Genomic DNA, 16184 nt, shown 5'->3' with positions numbered 1-16184 from the left:
TATAGAACAGGAAGGGAATACCAGTTTTGGTAACCTTTCCCCTTTCATCCCCCAAGCATCTCTTGTGCCGCTTTATTTACTTGAATCTGCTTGGAGGCACCACTGTCGTGGTGTCATGCAGGATGTGCGAGTCATATTTCTGAGCAAAACCCACCACCCACATAAAGTATATAACTAACCTAACCATAAACAAACAAAAACCTTCCTACTCTTATCTAAAAAAGAAATGACAATTGTGTGGCACCCACCTCTACTGTACTTTAGTGTGTGTAATAACAGATACTCTCCTACATGTTGTGTATAGGGTACCCCAGGGCTAGCCAGTTATGTTGTATCTGGTAATGTAGATGTTAAACAGCATCAGGGAGGGAAAAGACCCCTAATGGACGCGAGCCCTGCTTTCCCACCTAGTTGTAGTAACACGCCCCCTGCTTCGCCCCTTGTCATGCAGTACTCTGTGGTGGAAAATAATGCTTGGCGCTGGCATTGCCTGGGGGCGATAATTTATATATAACTCGGACGGGGCTGAGTAGGCTCATGCAAACTTCGTAACATTCATAGTATGAATATATATAATGTATATGTTTTTTTAAATATTCTATTTTTTCTGACCCATCCCCAGTCGCTAGCGCAGGGACAAAGAACTCCTATCCTGACCGGTTCCCTCCCGCAAACATGGCCAATTGTGTGTTGAAACGCTCGGCCAATGCATGCGCCATGGATAATTCAAACGCCTAGTCTCCACAGTGGTGGGCAGGAACTTCCTCTGTGCCAAACATCATGCTTTTGACCTTGGCCAAGTAGAAGTCTGTTTATCTTGTGAAGTTGCCAGCACTACCAGTGTTGTTGGTCATGGTGACCGTTGACTGCATCCTGTACTTTCTTTATATTTTGGACTACCTCTCTCTGGTTAAACGTTTTTCACCATTTGCACTCAGGACAAGCAGCTCATCCAGTCAGAGCATTTTTTTAATTAGTTCATGTTTTGGGCATGTTCATGATAAATTGATTTACAGTGTTGTTTTCTTCTACTTTTCAGTGGCAAGTTGGTATCTCCCAAATGGAAAAACTTCAAAGGCCTGAAATTGTTGTGGAGAGACAAGATTCGTCTCAACAATGCCATCTGGAGAGCCTGGTATATGCAATGTAAGAGTCCTCCTTCACTGAGTCAGGCGTTTGGTATCATGTTTGGTATTCTTGTAATGTAGATGGCATTGGCAGTTGACACCTGAATAACGGACTGTTTTTGACGATGCAGAATGGCAATTGTCTCAAAGCCCAGGGCCCAAGGCTCAGGAAGAGTTTTGTTTTCTCGCATTGAACCTGTAAATACCCACTTATATTTTTTGCTCAAACTGTTAATTGCACTAAAATACATACATATATCAATAAACATTTATACCATACTGCACATTCTACAATCCAGATTCTAATCCCATGCACATTTTCCCATTGCTGCTTAAAGCGTTTTACCTCTTACAGTACCTGTACTATTGCCAACCTGATATAACTTACTTTCTTCTATATACTTTATATCTTATTTTTTTCCCCATTTGTTTTTACATCCAGTATTATCATTATTATTATCTTGTCATCATATTGTATTGTTATTAGCACAGTCTTGCGGAACATCCCACACCAACATTTCGCTGATTCTACCTGTAGTGACTAGAAAATGATCTGGACTCTTGAATTTGGCACTTAATACTTAAAGACCAAGCAGACAGAATAATAATTACATTTCAATGAGTAACACTTTATTTTTTACCACTTAGTATTAACATCTGATCCTCAGTGATGGCATTGAGAATTATTTCACTTCAATGACATGTCTCAGTAACAGTAACTCTTAACATGGATAGGCTATTAAGAGCTAATGAACCCACAACCATAGAGAACAGTTACCTCAGGTATTATTTGTCATATTTGTAACATTTACAACTGTAAATAAGTCATCTTTCTCATTCCAGATGTGGAGAAAAGGGAGAATCCTGTTTGTCATTTTGTGACTCCACTTGATGGAACTATAGATTCAGAAGTCCATCGACCTGCAGAGGTAAGGACAGAAGAATCGTGGGATTGGGAGTTGTGCATAACCAGCAGTACTTCCATTACTGTTGTTTCTCTCTAGTAACCAAATTCCTTCCTTTTTTCTTTTATCTCACACCACCATAACTGATTTATTTTGTTTTTGCCAGTCTTGCATGTTCTTCTCTGTTGCACTGCTATTTTCATTTACCCCTAACCTTCTATTTCTTCCCTGTGCTTCAATTGTTCTGTTGAATTGCTTTTTCCACCTCCCTTTACCTTCCATAGGCCATCGCCACAGAGGGGAAATATTGGAAAAGAAGAATTGAAATCGTCATAAGAGAGTATCACAAATGGCGAACATACTTCAAAAAGAGGGTGTGGTATTGGAATCAATAATAAAACAAAACTGGCTTTTTAGTCCATTATAATTTATCATATAACACAAATTCTGTTACAGTTACAGAAACACAAGGATGATGACCTCTCAAGTCTGCTCAAGGTATGGTCAAGATCCTACTATGTTATATCAGCTCAAATGCAAACTAAGTCAACATCTGGTTTACAATGGTAAACTTGTTAAGAAATCTGTTAAGAAATCTGTTAAGAAAGTAGGTAGCTGATGTATTGCACTTTTACCTTAGCGCTAGGTCAATCTCGGAACCCAGATTCAACTGAAAAAGGAAAAACAGCGACCTCTGTTCGTCCCTCCTCAGTTGACTCTGGGGCTGGGCCAACGCTAACGGGGGATCGGTGCGCACGGAAACGGGGTTTAAGTCTGCCTTCAGCGCTCCACTTCCGGGTGGTGCGACTATGATTTCATTCCCACTAACAATATTTCTACACGGAACACTAATACCACTTCTCCCAGAGAACATGGATCGTTTTGGTTATAAGCCCACTTGTTTCTATGATGAAAGAGTAAGTTCAAATGTGAATATCTTTCCGTGGTTTTGTCTGCTCCGCGGACGCTATTGTTAAATTAGTTTCCGGTAGTTTCCAGTAGGGAAAGATCAACGGACACACGTGAATCCCGCCCACTACATTTGATTTGGTAAAGCGCAGCCTGCTTCCTGATCTGAAGGCACGCCCACTCCCACACAATGTGTACACGTTAGGACGAAGCTTCAGGACAGATTCTCTCACGCAGTGCAGAATCTGTTCTTGAGAGATTAGCGCTAGGTATACTCTTAGTTGCTTGCTTTAGAAGAGAATGCACTGAAAACATCTGGTGATTAGTAGTTTCCTTGCCTACCTATGTTGAATGCACTTATTGTAAGTCGCTTTGGATAAAAGCTTCTGCTAAATGACTGTAATGTAATGAAAATAAAGTTTGAGAATTAACCTGGTTTCTAAAAAAAAGACACATTGCTCTTTCCTTGCACCCAATTTGGATTTATGTGAATGATTCATTATTGGGCAAATCATGAGTGAATTTACATCTAAGAAAAGGGGGGGGGGAATTAGTAGATTTTACACAGCATGGTTACATGCTTGTTTATGATTACCGTATCATAAATATGTAGTTGTCTTTGTTGTCATGGGAATTGTATTCCTAACAAAGTAGATACATGTGCAATATTTTAAAGCTGCAATCCAGAACTCTTTTAATGGGTAAATGTTATTTTAACCAATCTGTATGGTAGAGTATACATGTTAATACTATGTAACAAGCATTTCTGCAGTGGTTGGAGGTGGTCTCCCTACTCTTCCATTGAGAAATTTTGACCCTGGTGTACACCTACTGGTGACAGGCAGTACTGTGTTTTGTCTGATTTCGACTGGACTAATTCTCAGAGTTAAGCTGTACTGACTCCCGCATGTATTTTGTCACTCACTGGCTTGCTTGTTGCATTTTTAACACTCAAAGGGGCCAGAGGAGCAGTTTTCACTGTTTGGAGAAGTCTTTCCAGACACACTACGTGCCTCCTTTTATCAGGATGAAGAGATGGCTGCTCGCCGCGTGTCTCGTAAGAGCCACGATTCCCCTGTCCCCATGGAGATGGATCCACTCTTTGACGTAGATGTGCTGATGTCTGAGTTTTCTGACACGTTGTTCTCAACTTTGGCCTCTCACCAGCCCATAGCCTGGCCCAACCCACGTGAAATTGGTGAGAGAAAACATGATATTGATATATAAAAATAAAACTGCTGAAAGTTTGAGAAATCTTTGAATACAAAAAAACATTCATCCATCTCAAAATGGCCATGGAATTTACTGTGCACCTTCATACATCGTCATTATCACCTTCATCATCATTTGATGACTGATATTGGTTACTCCATGGCCTTTCCTTTAGTATAGTGCCGCCATTGGGCCAAATGTTCCACTTGCACAAAATGCACACACACAAAATCTAAGGGGCAGATTGCCATGAAACTTGCTGAATGCAGTCATACTTCCTGGAAAATTAACCCTAACTATTTGAGTGACCCCATCACCTATCCTCTAGCACCAATTTCTAGTTTGGTGTAAGGAGCTGCACAGACTCTAGGCATTGCTAGCAAGGCTTTAAGACGACCTCATGGCTCAGTTTTGTCTTTCATATTTTCTTGCTAACCAAAGCCCTAATATTTGAAAACGTTAATGAGCGGATATTGGTGGGTGGATCCAGTCATAATCTGCTTACCAAGACTCAGACATGTTTTCTTACTGCTTTCCCTGGTCATGCCCCTCTACCCTCCTCAGCTCATGCAGGGAATGCAGATATGATCCAGCCTGGGCTGATCCCGTTACAGCCCAACCTGGACTTCATGGATTCCTTTGAGCCACTGCAAGGTAAGCAGTAAGGCACAACGTCCATTATAATAGGGTTACACACACTAATGGCACACTCTTTTTACCCAACTCAAGTGCACAGTGGTAGCTTTAATGTTCTAGTAACTCGTACCACAACAGTGGCATAGCCTAACACTTTAAAAAGTAGTTTGTTTTACTAACATCTAACATAGAGACTCTTGTTCCAGACTTATTTCACAGCCTCCGTCAGCCTGTCTTCCCTTCTGTTTCCCCCACTGCATCATCTGTTACCCCTCTACCCAGCAGCAGCACCCAATCACAGGTAAACACCAACCCAAAGCTTAGTCCCTAACACACATCCCAATGTCACACAGAGCTCACAATAGAGTTGTCTTTTGTTCTTGGTTTAAAGGGGATTTTTATTTGGAATTCCCCCCTTAACATTCACCAGTTTCTGAACGCATGTATTAAACATAATATTATCACCGTCAGGTGGAAAGGCTCTATCTCCATATTTCATATTTTTTCTTCTTCTTTTTTAAGCTATTGTTTTGGAGGGCTCGAGTGGCGCAGTGGTAAAGTCCATGTCCACCACCACGGAGGTTGTGGGTTCGAATCTACCGTGGTGCCACCGGCTTTGTCGGGCGTCTAAGCGAACACAATTGGCCCATGTTCGGGGGAGGGAAGTCGGGCGGGGTGGGTGATATTGGTCATTGCATGTACTCTTACCGGCTGGGGCGGCAGCTGTCAGCAGGGAGTGTTGGGCGGGAGGAGTAGGACGAAGGCTCTACGTCCTCCCGTTGGGGGCTCCTCACTGACAGGTGAGTCAGTAGGATACAACAGCCATGACACAGAAATGTGTGTGGGGAGCAGTGTTCATTTTGTCGACTAAGACTAAGGTTTTGATATTTAGTCGACTAAGACTAAACAATTTTCAGAAGACTAAAATAGGACTAAAACTAAATGGTGTGTTATTCAAAAGACTAAGACTAAATCAGAATATGCTGCAGTGTAATTGTTTTTGACGAAGACTAAGACTAAAAGACTTAAGGTTTTGATATTTAGTCGGCTAGACTAGACTAAGACTAAACAATTTTCAGAAGACTAAAATAGGACTAAAACTAAATGGTGTGTTATTCAAAAGACTAAGACTAAGACTAAATCAAAAATTTGCTGTCAACATTAACACTGGTGGGAGGAATCAATTGGAATCAAAGACTAAATTGGGGAGAAAAAGGGGTAAAAATGATTGGCTACTCCAAATAAAATAAAATAAAAATACAGTCAGGGAATGACACACAGCAAATCCCCCGCCGGGTTCGGGAATCATACCCAGGACATGCTGTCAGGCATCAAAGCCCTTGTATGCGCCTTAACCACTTGGCTACCGGTGCCCCCACCAGATTTCATCTTGTAATGTTTTTTTCATAAATGAATGCCCTATTTTGTACTTTGTCACATGCAAAAGTAGTGACAATAGTAAGTAAGTATGTACATTTTATTTAAATAGCACACAAACTCACAAAGTGCTTTACATACAATAAAAATAGCCGATCTACAAGCTCACAGTGTGTCACGACGTGAGGTTGTTGATACATTTTCTCTGTTTTTGCCTATAATGACATGTGCAAAATAGGGATGCCAGGTTGAAAGACAGACAAATTCTGTCTGTGCTTGGACATTTTTAACTAATAAAAAGTATTAATAAGAACTACACTGGTTCTGAACACAGGTTCTTTTTTTCATTTCCTGAAAAGTAATGGTTTTGGACACTGGAGGTTTCCACCCCACAGCAACGATATGTAACATGATTATCCTAGTGAAGTTTTTGTATCATTTATCAACTGTAAGCCTATCCTACTGTGGTGAATTGGGTGACTAGAAAAGTGCAGGAATATGCACACATATAGGCAGCTCTGAGTCCTGAAGGGTAGAGGTAAAAGTCATGAGACCCAACTGTCCTACTTCTGCTTCGTATGAAATGAGCTACTATAACAAAGCGAAACCATTTTACTTGAAAACATTATTTTAACAGGTGGACAAAAACGGTCCACATGCTTGTAGTCACTTTGTCACACCTTTGGCCTCACCATATAGGAAGGAGATTCACTCTCCTTACTGTATTTATCTCTCCACTGGCAAGATATTTAAAAAAGAGAAGTGATTTGATTATGTGATGTGGCTACAGTTCTTTTTGTATTTCCCAAAACAAATATTGCACATGCACTCTGCCTACATATACCTGCCTACCATATTTTCCTATTGTTATATGACACTGACAGCAGAGGATTAAGCATGTTTGTTGTCTTTTCATTTCTCATCCCTTGCTACTGTAGGTCCAATTAATATCAACCATGCACCTCTCACCGGATCATATCTCATCCCCTGGTCCCCTGCCTATCACCTCCTCCATGGCCAATCAAACCAGTGGGACAAGTGGGGGTGATCCTGCATTTGTGCAAAGCTACATGACGCTCTTTCCTGAGCAGGTGGCCTCCAGCAGTCAAACTGGAGTCTCCTCGATCTCTCAGCCCTTAGCCCACACCACGATGCCTCACTGCCTGCCAGGTCCGGGTATAGCCTCGGCGGCAACTCTGGTTCCTTCGCCCCTGGACGATACCTCAACACTGGATGCCAGTGGAGCACACACTGTGATTACACATACAGCCACCTCGCCTGTCACGTCAAGTGACACTGCCCCCACCTTCAGTCGCAGCTCAGAGTATAGCTCCTTACCTGCACATGCTCCACATCCTCCACCCCACCTCCAGCCCCTGGCACCACCGACCGCCGCCCCCCTTCAGCAACCCCAGACTTTTGTTCTTCCTCAACCCGTTCAGCCTTCCCGTGCAAGCAAAAAGCGCCACATGCAAAGGATTGTTCCTGCTAACACCCTCCCTTCCTCTCACCTCATCCTCACAGGTCTGTCACATATCTCAGATTGATTGGTTCATTTTAGATTAACCCATTGAGACCTGAAGCCGATTCTACATGTCTCCTAAATCCCAACAGTTTTCTGAAAAACGTATGTTTCTATATCAGTGGTGCTCAATCTTTTTCATGTCAAGGACCCCCAAAAATATATTCAAAGATTTGCACACATTTTCACGATTTTTCAAAAATAGCAGATCTACAAGCTCGTAGCGCGGCACTCGGTGCCGCGCTACGAGCTTGTAGCATGAAAATGTACATAAGCCGCCAAAACATTTGCCAAAATCCCTCAATATGCTTCTGTTGGTTGGTAATCGCTCTTGTTTGGACCTGAGCATGGGTCCCGTAACTTTGACATCGGTCTGTGGTACCGTTGTGCAAATCTTGCCTGTGAATCTCTGGAAGAAAGGCTATGGTTCCTAAGTGAAGCAAGGGTGAGGAACCGGTCTTCTTTGGGTGTTGACTTCCTTTGACTTCACCAGTCCCACATAACTTGGTCCTAAGTTTGGAAAATGGTACCAGGGCTGACACCAAATAATGCTACCACTTTGCGTTATGGAACACCAGCTTCCAATTGCCCTATTGCACAGGCCTTATCCTGAAGGAACAAACGTGGCATCTTTCCATGGGGGCAGTGTTGCTCCTTGGAGCATACACAAACTCAACAAAGTTGCAGGACCCATGCTCAGGTGCCAGTCACACACCTGCCAGAAGGTGTGTGCTGGCATGTCGCTCAAAACGAGAGCGATTAGCAACAGAAGGCATATTGGGGGATTTTGGCGAATTGTATGGGGGCGCTGCCCACACGTTTAGCTGTGTTGCTCATTCCACAATTGCACGATCCTTCAAGTTATACCTCATTGTAAAGGTGACTAATCAACGTAAAAAAAAATATATAAAATACAATACTGATTGGTATTATTGAAGGGGGAGAAATAATCCACCAACATTTGTGAGGAGCTTACATAGATTAATCTATACATTGTAAAGTGTTTTGGATGAAAGTGCCATATAAACGCAGCCTTTACCATTTACTGAGAACTGATGGTAGGTGGGTGTTGCGCTCCACCTCAGCAATCCTTCTCCCAGGGGTCTAGTGCACTGAAACGGCCGGGGATAGATGCCCGCGTTCTAGGCTGATACACATCTTTGTGAATCTAAAAAGAATGCAAAGACTGTGATTGGAAAAGTCCATAGCAGTCCATGATGTTTCCATGTTTATGTTGATGATTTTCATGCTCTTGATATTTGCTTTTCCAGCCCCCTTCACAGGTCATGCTAATGCAGTGATTGTCACACCAACACCTCTGAAAGCAGATGTAGTCCCAAGTGCAGGAGTTGTGAATGTCATTGCTTCCTCTAGCCTCAGAGGGGTACGGCCATTTCTTTTGGAAATACATTGCAATAATTGACATGCATGTATAGATTCTTTAAGGAACTATCCTTAAACAAATAATTCCTTTGCAAGATTGAAATCCCAATGTTTATTTATTTAAAAATACATTTTAAAACTTAAAGCTGCACTATGTAACTTTTGTATGATTAAATGTCAGTTTGTCCAATATAGTAGAGTATGTTAATACAATATAACTTTGGGGTGGTTATATTTTGTCTCCCTGCCCTTCTATCGATCGCATCAAAGGTCATGTCTCACCTAGACACAGGATCTGACATGAATTTTGACCTGAAGGTCAACATTCAATTTATCCCCTGAGCAAGCAGACAGGCTCTATTAGCTCAATGGTAAAAATGTCTGCACTTGCGCAGGAAACCAAGTAGAAGAGGAAAGTTTCATTGTGCAGCGTTAAGTCTTCTAATCTGTCCTTTTTGTTAGGAGTTCACTAAATCATTTTAAGAAAAGAAAGGCAAAAATGTAATTATCTAAACTGTTGCGATCGAGATTCTGGATTATGTCCAATTCATTTGTTCATTATTTAATTTCTGCAATTTAAATTTCTCAGACTACTGGATTTCATATATTGCCTCAGACACACAAGTCTCCCCAGCCAATTGTCCCTAAAGAAGAGACTTATTCTTCTAGCCGCAAGAAGCAAAACCCCTCCACTAGCGCTGGTAATGCACATTCAACTCATTAGAATTCATACAGGCATGAGATAATTATACATAATATTAAGTTTTGAACATTACTGCTATTAATATTATATCCAAGGAATCTATTTTTTATATTTCCATTTTTCCTTTCAGTGCACAGTAGGCAAAGTTCAGGTCAAGGGTCACCATGTGGGTCAGACCAAGTCCCCAGTCCCCAGTCCCCCCTCAGCGGCAGTAATGTCCTAACAAAGAATGAACCAAGCCAGGTGTGTGTGCTCAACATTTGTGTCATTATCAGTTTTGAATGATGGGTTTGCATGCTTGATATTTGCATCTTTGTTAGCATTGTTACCATTGTTTTCATATGGACAGTGACACACACCATAAAACATTTCTCAAGTTGTGGAAGAATTAAATCTCAATATATTCTGTTAGAATTCATTGCAAGACACTTGAGTAAGTGTGGAAGCCTTGTGTATAACATCAGTACTGTTTCCCCTTTCTTACAAGTGTGGTGTTTTTAATGTCTGATCTTGTCTGTTATGTAATAGGGCCGAAGGGTGACTCACATATCAGCTGAGCAGAAGAGACGCTTCAACATCAACATTGGATTTAAAACACTGCGCAACATGGTTCCCACCCTCAAATCCCAGTCCAATGTAAGCCTTATATCAGTGTTCTCTGTATAGGCCAAAAGTGCAACCTCGCAACATTGTGCCAACGGTCTCAAGATATTTGAAGACATTTAAATTGGTTCAGGTGTGAAATTACTTTTTTTTTAAAAACAGATAAAAATAAAATCGGGCAGAATCCCTGGTTTTAGAATTTGAAAATTGACAAATGTGTTTGAATTACAAATGATACATTGAGATTTAGTTCTTTATTTTAAGACTGACCCTCAAGTCTATTATTATTAGTCTATTATTCACTCACCAACTTCATTCAGATCAGCAATGCAGGCACGTTACAGAAGACAGTGGATCACATTGGTAAGCTCCAGCAGGAGAGGCAGCAGATGCAGGAGGAGGCTCGGAGGCTACGAGAGGAGATTGAAGAGCTAAACACCTCTATAAAGTACGTTTCTACGCCGTAGCTCCTGTGAGAACTCTTACCGATGCACAGGGACCATACAAGCAAGCATGTGTGTGATGTGAGGTCTCTCTTATCTCTGCCTATCATCTCTTAACCATAGCCGGTGTCAGGAGCAGCTGCCTGCCACAGGGGTGCCCATCACACGTCACCGCTTCGACCACATGCGGGAAAAGTTTGATGAGTATGTGAAGAGCCGCACTCTTCAAAACTGGAAGTTCTGGATTGTATCCTTAACCTGTGTTACTTACACCCAGAGTTTGATATGAAAGGGTTACATCCATCTCTCATATATGACATCTGTGTTATGTTATCCGTGCTGTTTTGATTAGACCTCTGGATAAGATGTCACATCCTGTGCCTGTTGTTCAAAGTAAAACGTATAAGTTATGTGCAGTGTATTGGTGCATATCTTCTATTTCATTACATTTGAATTGTCTTGAAACAGCAAGATTTTACTACGCACATTGTTTAAAAAACTAATTAATTGCTTGGCTGTTCAACAGAGGGCATTTCTGTACACAAATGGGATCAGGCTAAATGTGTTTGACCCTTGACCATCTGTTCTAGTTCAGCATCATCATCAAACCTCTCTTTGAATCATTCAATGGAATGGTTTCTACTACAAGTAAAGCCGAGCTGTGTCAGACCACATTGCAGTGGCTTGACCGTCACTGCTCGCTTCCTGTGCTCAGACCTAGTAAGTAAAAAAAAACGCATAATAGTGCCTTAACATACAAATACACATTACTTCACCAGCTCCTATTCCAGCCTCATCACCCACCTTTTCTTACCAATACATTTTTGTTTGTTTCTTTTACCGCCTCAGAAGGGATGTGATAACATAAGTTAACGTTAGAGATTTCTATCTATTTCTATCATATATTTATCGCTAGTCACCGGGGAGCAAGCACTGGGTTTCTTTTTTCATTTATGCTTAAAAGCCTCTTCCCATGACACTTGTGATGCCTAATGAGTCTGTGCCATGTCATCACTTATCAATGCTGTTTCCTCTAAAGACCCTGACGCATCAAGCCAGCTTGCAAGAACTAACAGCAACTGATCAGTTCACTTTGCGTCACCTCACGTTTTTTGGGAAAAGTTGTGCATGGAAAAGTCTAGGCTGATGCTCAATATGAATTGGAAATGTATCGTATCTAAATTTGCAACTGGGAGTGGCATTGTTTACTCTAGGTCTTTTGCTTATGAAGAAGCTAAGGAAAATAATCTGTCAATATTGCGTCTTTGTGCCCTATTTTATGTATTGTTGGCTTACTTTGCTCAGGCTGAACAGCCGAACTGAGGGCTCTCTGCTCACCAACTCCCTCCGCAGCCAATTCTTAATGCCCATGTGAATGGGGACAGCTAATGGCCGGTTACCGGCAACAGCGTGGGACACACCGTTGCCGATATGGCTTTTTGGCGGATATCGGCTTGGTGCGTCAGGGTGTTAACAGTAGACCTGAAATGACAGGTGTAGGAATTCCATAAAAAACGAGTGACTTCGCTGTAGTTTGTCCTGGGATGACAGCCGACGACTAGGACATTAGGGCATGCCATTACTTTCAATTTTATGTTCACAACTGAAAGTAATGGGATGAGATTTGCACAGCTATATCGAAAAGCAGGCTAACCATTCCAACTGTAGTCACAGTAAAGAACCTGTGTTCCAATGTATTGATTGATTGAATATTTTATTTGGCAAAAAATATAAACGGCACAATTACATTTATAATACTTTGTCTAAAAGGTCCGTCCAAAAAAAGTCCTTGGAGTCTTGTTTCCATTGGGGTCCTTGGTAATCAATTCATAGACGTATATAGTAGCAACCAAACGTTCAAATATCAACACAAAAATACAGAAAAAAATAACACTATGTACAATCAGTAGTTGTTATTTAGTAACAAGCTCTTGTTAATAGTTTTCATAGGTAAATATTTATAAAACCCACAGACAGACTTAATCACTTTCAACCTGGCGTCCCTATTTTGGGCATGTCATTATTGATGGAATGTTACCATTTTTTAAAATTATTATTTTTTAAACGGATTGCAAGCTTGTAGATTTTGTGCAACACTGCTATACAACGAAGTATAAAATAGGGGATTCATTTATTTTAAAAAACTATAAAAGATGAAATATGGAGATACAAGGTTTCTACCCGTCAGTGACAATATGTTCTGTTAATTGCTGAACTGTAAAGATATATTACAATAGAAAAGAATTACCACCACCCTTCCACAGTGCAAGCCTTTGACAGTCAAGTCATGGTTGATGTCTTGTGGTTGTTTTGCAGTGGTCCTCAGTACCCTTCGCCAGCTAAGCACAAGCACATCCATTCTCAGTGACCCGTCCCTGCTGCATCAAGAAGCCATACAGTCGGTGACCAGCAACCAAACACCTTGTGGGGACTCATAGCCATGCTCTCAGGAGAGGTGACGATGTGAAACCTTAGATTGACACTGGAAAAGCAATCAGTGGAACTGCTCATGCTTTATCTTATGGCCATTCAACAAAGTTACTCTTGGCGTCTTCCAGTTATCTGCTACTTCCTAGGAAATGCAGTTGTGGTTTGGCATTTGCTTCATTCAAACTTGTAATGGTATGACACACATTGAACACCACCTTGAGCATAATTTTTATTGTGATTCATTTTATTTTTTTACGGTATTACAGTTGTTGCTCACCTCCTGGATTTTACTACCATTTAGAACAAACATGCTTTATTTAAATGGGAATTATCCTTTGTGATGCAAAAATACAGAAAAGATGTATTTGTAAAAGGGAAAATGTTTCCTATCGTTTCTATTCATGGTTTCCCAGATGTGGTGTTCACAGAATTCATAATCATAGGATTAATCATGATCACCAGTGTTGTTTCTGTTCTTTTTCTTTCATTCACCAGTGGTCTCACATACGTACTGTTAGGTAACTGTCAAATGACAGTAAAAGCCAACATTCAGTGTCTTACAATTGGAATAGAATATCACAGAATATTGAAGACTATTTCCACAAGTAATTGACTCATGTAGTGGATAGGTGCAGCTCAGTGTCAGGGAGAGGTGCTATGTCTATCCCTAATATACCATTATTTTTGCATGCGTTTTAAACTGCAATAATGGTAGTGTGCAGGCTGAACGTTCTTTCAGCCTTGAATATGAGTGTAGAGCTGCTTGACGTAACCGAACATATTGATCTGGACAAAGTTTGGCCCACAGGTGAAATTGAGAAAACATTCATACTGTATGTAGGCTAGACTATGCCAATTTGATCTATTAAATAAATACAGCACATTTCGGCTAATTTTACTGTACTATACCCTATTACAATTTTACCTACAGCACACTATCATGGTTGGGTAGAGATATGATTTCAGTCTCATGCACAAAGATGTTGGAATGTTAAGCTCCGGCTCTGCCCCTGGTGTATACACAACAGCAATGCTTGGAGATCTGGCAAGTTCATAGGACTTGCCTTAGCCTATACATTTATAATAAAATAACTGCTGGAGTATATTCTGATACAACTGTTACTTTATATGATCACTATGCGCTGCAGCAGAAAAGCTGCCAGTATGAACAGCAGACGCGTGTGAGATGCTAACTTTGCAGCATCGCTGACACCACACTGACTGAGGTGATTCGTCCCATGTGTTTCGAGCCTGGTTCTCCGTCCATGACGAAACTACGCTTCCTTCCTATTATTTCACCTGCTCTCTTGCACGCTGCATGGTGGAAATTGTACGGCAAATCAATCAAAGCCAAAAAAAAAGGCCTCAATGGGCTTTGTAACAACAACATAGATAAGATGCATTGAGCTCTAGCGAGGAGCACCACACTACTCACTGTAACAACAATATAGATGTATACAAATGTACAGTATTACAAGAGATTAGCTGAATGTGTAGTAGGAGTAACTATCCTTTTTGTTCACTCAGGGCTGTGCTGGTTAGCGTAATAATTACGCTTGTGCTTTTTCTCTAGAACCAAATGAACAAAACTCAATCAAATCAGGATCTTTTCCAAGGGAAGACAGGTCAGCGTGTTGTGTGAACATCTACAGCTTGTCAACGTGCAAGCATACAGACAATATAATGGTTCTATATCAAAATGTGTTCTTGATATGTTAATACTCAAGTCACCTTTAGTTTTTGCCCATGCTAGGCTAATGGGATTCTTGTTCCAGAGTCTAGTTGGCTGTGGGTTTTAAAAGGTGTAGTGCATAGAAACAAGTTGAAAGCCATATCAGAGAGTTGGGTAGCTTATTTACCTGTCCAATTAGTTCCATGTGTTTTTTTGTTTGTTTGTTGTTTTGTTATTCACTGCAAATATGTCAAAGCTTTTTGTTGAGAACCATGGAATTGGGGAAAATGTAGCTTGTGTAATCACTGTATGGTCAATTTAAGTGCAATGACCTTAGCAGGATGATTGTCTGTTCTTTTCTTTTTGTTGCCTCCAGTTGCCTGCTGCGACATGTTGAGTTGTTTGTGGTTCAACACTCCTCAGGCAGTCTTCAATGGAACTGGTGGCTTGTGTTACTTTGTATTTATTTCTTTTCTATAGAACAACAATGTTTACTTATGACTTATAGAAACAAAAGTACCATTGAGAGTGATGTTTTGTTTTTGTTACTTATAATCTACAGGCTATTAGTGTATACATTTTCCTGAATGATTTTAGGCCCCACTTCAAGAAGATTGTTTTATCAATAAACATTTACCTCTCCAAGTAAAGTCTCATGTTACAATGGAACAAGACATTGTCAGAAGTCATAAAAAAAAAAAAATGCAGTTGAGCTTACCTGCATTTGTGGGAACTGCAGAGCTTGTTAAACTGCAAGTGTTACTAGTCTTGGGAAAGCATTTTTTCAAATAGCTTTTTGCTTAGTTTCATATTTCTTTTGTATAAAACATTGCACAATACAGCCTTGCATTTCAGATCTGCCTACTTCTCTCCAAATATAGTGTTGTACAAATTAACTTTACAAGTAAAGATGTTTTCTCATGCTGTACCATGGTGTTCTTTGTTCTCTTGAACTAGTGCAGCTAGTTTCAACATGTCTTGATTCAGGATAAAATAAAATGAAACCATTATTGTAACGCTCCTTAGATGGTTTTATCATTCACCTTTTTTTTCTGAACGTATTCAATGAATCGACAAAGCATAAAAAATGTACACAATAATACATGTCATCAACAAATACAAAGGAGAAAGGAGAAAAGGTAAACACAGCGGCAGTGAATGACACCTTCAGGTCAGACCCAAACACTTACCATGAGAGCCACAGAATGACCTCTGAGTTCCAGCAGACAAGGGAAATAAAATGTAAATGTCTATGTTCATAC

The 16184-nt window shown here is 40.6% G+C and overlaps 1 protein-coding gene across 2 annotated transcripts in view; it reads left to right on the top strand.

Moving 5' to 3' along the window:
- Positions 1–15850, top strand: part of mlxip (MLX interacting protein) — an 18923-nt gene extending 3073 nt beyond the window's left edge. Inside the window, exons 2-17 of one of the 2 annotated variants that reach the window (XM_084056313.1) lie at positions 1040–1146; positions 1971–2056; positions 2317–2406; positions 2489–2530; positions 3899–4139; positions 4718–4807; positions 4996–5090; positions 7105–7690; positions 8960–9072; positions 9661–9772; positions 9905–10017; positions 10303–10410; positions 10698–10825; positions 10944–11067; positions 11411–11540; positions 13137–15850. In XM_084056313.1, coding sequence (XP_083912439.1) covers positions 1040–1146; positions 1971–2056; positions 2317–2406; positions 2489–2530; positions 3899–4139; positions 4718–4807; positions 4996–5090; positions 7105–7690; positions 8960–9072; positions 9661–9772; positions 9905–10017; positions 10303–10410; positions 10698–10825; positions 10944–11067; positions 11411–11540; positions 13137–13258 — 2287 coding nt within the window. In that variant the 3' untranslated portion in view covers positions 13259–15850. The remainder of the gene's footprint in view (positions 1–1039; positions 1147–1970; positions 2057–2316; positions 2407–2488; positions 2531–3898; positions 4140–4717; positions 4808–4995; positions 5091–7104; positions 7691–8959; positions 9073–9660; positions 9773–9904; positions 10018–10302; positions 10411–10697; positions 10826–10943; positions 11068–11410; positions 11541–13136) is intronic. The other variant, XM_084056314.1, reaches the window with a different exon arrangement.
- Positions 15851–16184: the final 334 nt, after the last annotated feature.

Source organism: Gymnoscopelus microlampas, assembly GCF_963454915.1.
Source record: "Gymnoscopelus microlampas genome assembly, chromosome: 4".
NCBI classification, from domain to species: Eukaryota; Metazoa; Chordata; class Actinopteri; order Myctophiformes; family Myctophidae; genus Gymnoscopelus; species Gymnoscopelus microlampas.
Note: the sequence above shows the minus strand (reverse complement) of the source record. Positions and strands in the feature narration are given on the sequence as shown.